This window comes from Aphanomyces invadans, assembly GCF_000520115.1.
Source record: "Aphanomyces invadans strain NJM9701 unplaced genomic scaffold supercont1.67, whole genome shotgun sequence".
Lineage (NCBI taxonomy): Eukaryota > Oomycota > Saprolegniomycetes > Saprolegniales > Verrucalvaceae > Aphanomyces > Aphanomyces invadans.
In genome coordinates this window covers 95,401-100,564 of record NW_008580212.1, presented here as the reverse complement: position 1 = coordinate 100,564, position 5,164 = coordinate 95,401, and the positions used below count along the sequence as shown (strand labels likewise).

The 5,164-nt window shown below is 49.3% G+C and overlaps 1 protein-coding gene across 1 annotated transcript; it reads right to left on the bottom strand.

Annotated features, from left to right (window-relative positions):
• Positions 1-603: 603 nt before the first annotated feature.
• Positions 604-4,257, bottom strand: H310_14367 (hypothetical protein). The gene is made up of 15 exons (XM_008882213.1): positions 3,891-4,257; positions 3,665-3,835; positions 3,498-3,621; positions 3,048-3,443; positions 2,871-2,988; positions 2,576-2,808; positions 2,407-2,526; positions 2,231-2,353; positions 2,086-2,172; positions 1,988-2,038; positions 1,779-1,943; positions 1,473-1,714; positions 1,138-1,414; positions 930-1,036; positions 604-870 (listed from the first exon to the last, which is right to left on the bottom strand). The coding sequence occupies exons 1-15, from the start codon at positions 4,250-4,252 to the stop codon at positions 717-719; spliced, it is 2,730 nt and encodes a 909-aa protein (XP_008880435.1). The 5' UTR covers positions 4,253-4,257; the 3' UTR covers positions 604-716.
• Positions 4,258-5,164: the final 907 nt, after the last annotated feature.

Genomic DNA, 5,164 nt, shown 5'->3' with positions numbered 1-5,164 from the left:
CGATAACCTTGCGATGGCATGTTGCAACATCCATCGCTCTTGACCACAACGAGCACTCTTTGTGCGTGATTTCACTCGGTTCAGAGAATTCAGCATTCGAGCGACATCTTGTAATTTAGCATTCGTGCGACATCTTGTCCACGCAACCTTCCGGCGACGATCCCATTCACTTAGACAAAACGTCAGGTTCATCTCAAACACCTGTGAAAACGCAGATCCATTGCAGTCGCTACAAAGCAAAGCACGCACCTTGGTCGAGCATTGTTTTGACGTTCTTCCACGGGTATTTTCCTTGGAATCCGCTCAGTTTGACAGTCCTTCATCGTCTTGAATATTTTTCAACGGTCCTGGAGAAATACACGAATGGGGCCCACGTACGTTGGGAGGTCCGACAGATCGAATGATGGAGCATGTCATACAACGCAGCTATCGTCTGCCAAGCCACGAAATATTGCCGAAATGTTCGCATCATTCGATGTGCCAACAACATGATTTGGTTCAGCCGGCAAACAGTGTTGACCGATACAAGAAAACCCTTACGCATTTCTTGAGATGCATTTCACCGTGTCCATCGTTTTCACGTCGACAAACGCGTTCCAAGGATCACAGTCCGATGGTGGTTTCGATTTTGAAATGCTATAGAGAATCGTACATTGAATAACTTCTGCGCCGTGGTGGAAACGGTGATGTCGTGTATGGTTCAATGAGCAACCAAGTTAAAAGTCTGACTCGCTGCTGCTGCTGATTGCTTCGACCTCACTGCTTCCCTCCTTGCTGTCACCGGTTTGGATTTTAGCACTGGCCAAGGCCTTGCTCTGTCGCGACGACCGCTCTCGCTTGATCATCACTTGCTCCTCTTCGCCAGCCTCGCTGCATTTTCAAATGTTACACGGGGCAACGCGAAAGACGGCAAACACATTGACACCTACCTATCGCTGGCCTCTTGGACCACAAGCTCATGGCGATGCACGGCTCGACTGAGTTTCTTCTTGAAAGTGCTCAATGCGTCCTTTCGTTCGGCGACTTGGGCCAAAATCTAAACAGAACCAAATTATTCGTATCATGCAACACAAGATGAATGCAATTGAATGACAAGCCATGGCCCGAAAAACGACTTATGCGGTTGTTCAACAGTACCCATTGGGTGTCTTCGTCCGTCAGTTCTGGTGGTGCCTGGATGACTTGCTCCATTCGCGCCTTGAACTTGGTGGCATCGGCCGCTTTGAAGCTGTTCAGAACCTCTTCAAGCAGTACAACCAATCGACCGTTCGTGTCGGTCCACTCGAGCGATTGCAAAACAATCCACCATGGTTTTTGCAGCGTTTCTTTCTCCCGTTTCGTAAGCTTGAGCTCGCTGATGGCTAGAATTTCAACGCAGCATAGCAAGCTGAGCGCATCGTGCGCTCGATCTTTTCTACGGGGTTTTCGGCGTGAGTGATTCAGCTTAAGTTCATTGAAATGGAGCCACGAACTCTGGGAAGATGGTGAGAAAGTAGAGCGCGGCTTCGTCGAGGGGAATTTTGCTGGTGCCGTACACAATGCTGCAAAGGACGGACCGAATCGTCACTATGAGCAAGTCGAATTGAAGATTGGCGAGTGCAGGGTAAAACACGCTCAGCAATTGAAGAGTTTCCGAGCAGAATCCGTGGTCGTTGGAGTGGACCATTTGTCGCAAAATTGGGTGAAAGTACAGCTCCATCATCGCTTGCAATTTCTGCACGATAGCCATTTAACTTGCACCATATGCAGAAATACGATAAACAGGAGACACTTCATACCATCGAGTCGTCGATGCGCTTCAGCAGAAACAGTTTAATGAATCCTTCAACGACTAGTGTTTGCGTCTGGAGGTCCCACGCGTCCAATTGATGTTCGTTGACGCAAAAATACGTCGCGAGGCCGTCCAGAATCGACGCCGAAGTTACCGTTTCACCGTCTTCTTCCTGATGCCCACGTTAATGAACGAGCGATCCGGGAGAAAACGAACCACGGGGGTAATTTCAAACGCTTTGAACGCTGCGAAAAAGTCCAACAATACCTACATAGGAACGCTTAGTCCATGAATAGGAGGCAAAAATCACATACCCGGATGCATGTATGCTTGGAATCCCCATCTTCATCGTCGGCGTTGAGGACGCGCCAAAACACAATTGTGTGGTTGAGTGCCATTTTCTACATTCAGATGGAAACGTGGGAACGAATATAATTTTTTAAACGGAAGAATGCTTACCCGATCCAGCAAGCAGTACAGCCCCAAGCATTCCAGACCCTTTTCGCGCAAGGCGGGGATGTCGCTGTCGACAGCAGGCAATATCAAATGCAAAATGTTCGCAATCATGGCATTTTTCAAGCTCTACATGGCGCAAAAGGTATTTCGCACGATATAATCCAAGAATAATTTTGTACTTGACGGGTAAATTGCAGAAGTTTCGACGACAGCTCCAAACAGCGCAAGTAACGCAGCGTCTTGGGCTCTTCCAGGGCTTTTTCCAACGCTACTCCTTCGGCATGCAATGCATCGTATTCCTGCAAAATATGGTTTGATCATTGTACACAACAGAATACTGCAACGAACTTGAGAAGGTACGTCCGCTTCGTCCATGCGTTGGTCGATAGCGTCGAGTCGTTCGCTCATCGCGCGTCGCTTAGTTGGACTCATACTTTCGCACTCTTGCATGGCATCGTAAATGTCGCTCGTGATTTCCGTCATGTACTGAATAAACTCAAATTCTTCGCACAAAACGGCGAGCAAGCTCACAGCGTCTGGAACCCACTGCCGTTCGTACGTCCACTCGCTCAGGGATTCCCCTGTAAAACGTACAATTGTAAAAATCGCCGAGTCATAGCTATTGATGAGGGCTACGACTTACGCAGTGCGTTGATGAGCATGCGACGGCCAACTTCGTCTTGAAAATCCAAGGCTGTGCCCAGCTGAAGCAAATGTCGGCCAACGAGAACAATTTGTGCTTTCTCCGCCGTTTCTTCGTTCTATGCAAGTACGACGTTGAAAGTCAATACAACAGTGTTGCATCTTGAATGCACACTACAAGTTCTTCTTGGAGATGGCGTAGGAGGTCGCAATACGTCGGGAGGGTTGGGCAATACTCTTCGACGAGGTCGTGGTCGTTTTTGAAGTGGATGCACTGCTCTTTCCAGAAAAACGAATCGATGGGGGTCAGCCTTGACCCTAGCAACGCCTTGCTCTTGACTTGAGGCAGGTCCGAGAGTCCAGCTTTGTCGAAGAGAAAGGTTATCACAGTGCTGCACACGGGGTGGTCCAGTGCCAGATACTGGAGAAAATCAAGCACATTGTCGTGGCATTGATGAAGCCACTGAAGCACCATCCCTTGGCATGCTTCAATCACGGCAGGATTGCGATCATGTAGACCTTGGTCGAGGAGGTACATGCGATCAAGCGCTGTGCAAATGTCCTTGACATGCGCCTGAAGTACTGGATCAACGAAACCCCGCTCTGTGGAAATGCTTGTAATGTTCACCTGGGAAAACACGCGAAATACAGAGCAGCGCACTTCATAGCTGATGTCGCGCACTCGGATCAATAGATCCCCCACCGACACTTGGGTCAACGCGACGCTCTCCACGGCTGCCACCCGGACTTCCCTGCATACGTGAATGAGCAGTGGTAGGGAAGGAGCGTACTTACTTGCTTGTATCCACTACTGCCAATCGAAGCAGTGCCGCCGTTACTTCGTCGTCGGGCAAGTCGGGTTGTTGGAGCCGCTTCAATACCATGATTGTTTGTACTCGAATGGACACGATCTTATCGCGGACACGGATCAGCATCGATTCAACAAGTGCGTCCCAAATGCTGTCTCTAGACATAGCAGAGGTAAGCACCATGAATGCAGGTGGGAGCTGGACGCGCATACGGGATTTCGGGAATGTTCTGCAGGAGCAACGCGAGGAGTTGCGTCGATCGCAAACGGATCTGCTTGTCCTCCACTTGACTGCATCGAATGCCAAACTCAACTATCGCAAGCAAGTCGTCGGTCGAGTAGGTCACGGCACTCACGACGTCGAGCACGCGGTCAATGGCAGGAGCAATTTTCCCCTTGCGGTCGTCGGCCATAACCCCGACTATTGCTGTCTGGAGGTCGTCCATGCATGGCGTCTGGTCATACAACGTCTGAAGCTTTTGGATGTTCTTGTCGCGGTGGAATCCTTCATCGTTCGCAGGCGGCTCGATCGACGCGTCTTGGAGGATCTCATGCAGCTCGCCGATATCCACCATTGTCGAATTTTTGAATTTGAAAACCCCGCGGAGATTGGTATCCGGATTCCGGATAATATTCCATGACAATCGCCGGCTGACAGTTGGCAACCAGGGAGTGTGCAATGAAGGTTCATGGGCGTGGATGCGGTCGGGATCTTCACGTTTGGAGCTAGCAAGTACCGGGGAAATCTTCATCACGGCTCGTCGAGATTTGCACGCATCGACATTGCCGACGCCATTGGCATACGAGATCGAGCTGCACATACTAGTATGCCAAAGCAAAAGAAGCATCCAACTCGTCCGAGTCGGATCATTACCGCATGAATCTTACTTAGTACCTTGAGCGTGCTGCTCGACCAAGATGGACCGAACGATATTTATACGAAGGGAAGCGCAGAGGGACAGCAACCGAACTTCGCAGGGTCCAGCTGCCTTCGGCGACACCGATGATAAGATTTTGCATGTACAGTATTCGTTGGCGACGCACTCATCAAACGAAACCTTGGCGCGGTACTATGTGAGGCACAAGCTCAAACACCTCAGTTTCGAGGCAGCAACGACAGCATTCACAAAGTATATTCCTAGTGTCCTCCAGGAGTGCCACAAACGCGGCATCCGTCTACCTTCACCCAGGAACCTCTTGGTGATATCAAGTAAACCTACAACGTTCTTGTGGGGATTGTTGAAATTGTTTTCGCGAACTCTCGCGGCGTTGTGGTCGTCATGTACTTTAGTTGACATGTCAGTTGCGAAGCCATATCACATGGCACAGTATTCAAAATGACAGTGTCCTCCAAATATTTATATTCAGATTCTGCAATAGAATATACGATTCTGCAAGTTATTATTGTATAAAGAAATCGTAGCTAGACTTAACCTGTTCAATCCCACAACCTATGCTATAGATACAAAAAGGAAATGTATTGCCAA

Bases quoted from the DNA above. Each gene is read 5' to 3' on its own strand.
- H310_14367 (XM_008882213.1), bottom strand. From the start codon at position 4,252: ATGGTGGATATCGGCGAGCTGCATGAGATCCTCCAAGACGCGTCGATC. The intron at 2,527-2,575 runs GTTCGTTGCAGT...CATATTTTGCAG, and splicing joins AAGCGGACGTACCTTCTCAA to GAATACGATGCATTGCATGC. The intron at 2,354-2,406 runs GTACAAAATTAT...TGCGCCATGTAG, and splicing joins TTCTGCAATTTACCCGTCAA to AGCTTGAAAAATGCCATGAT.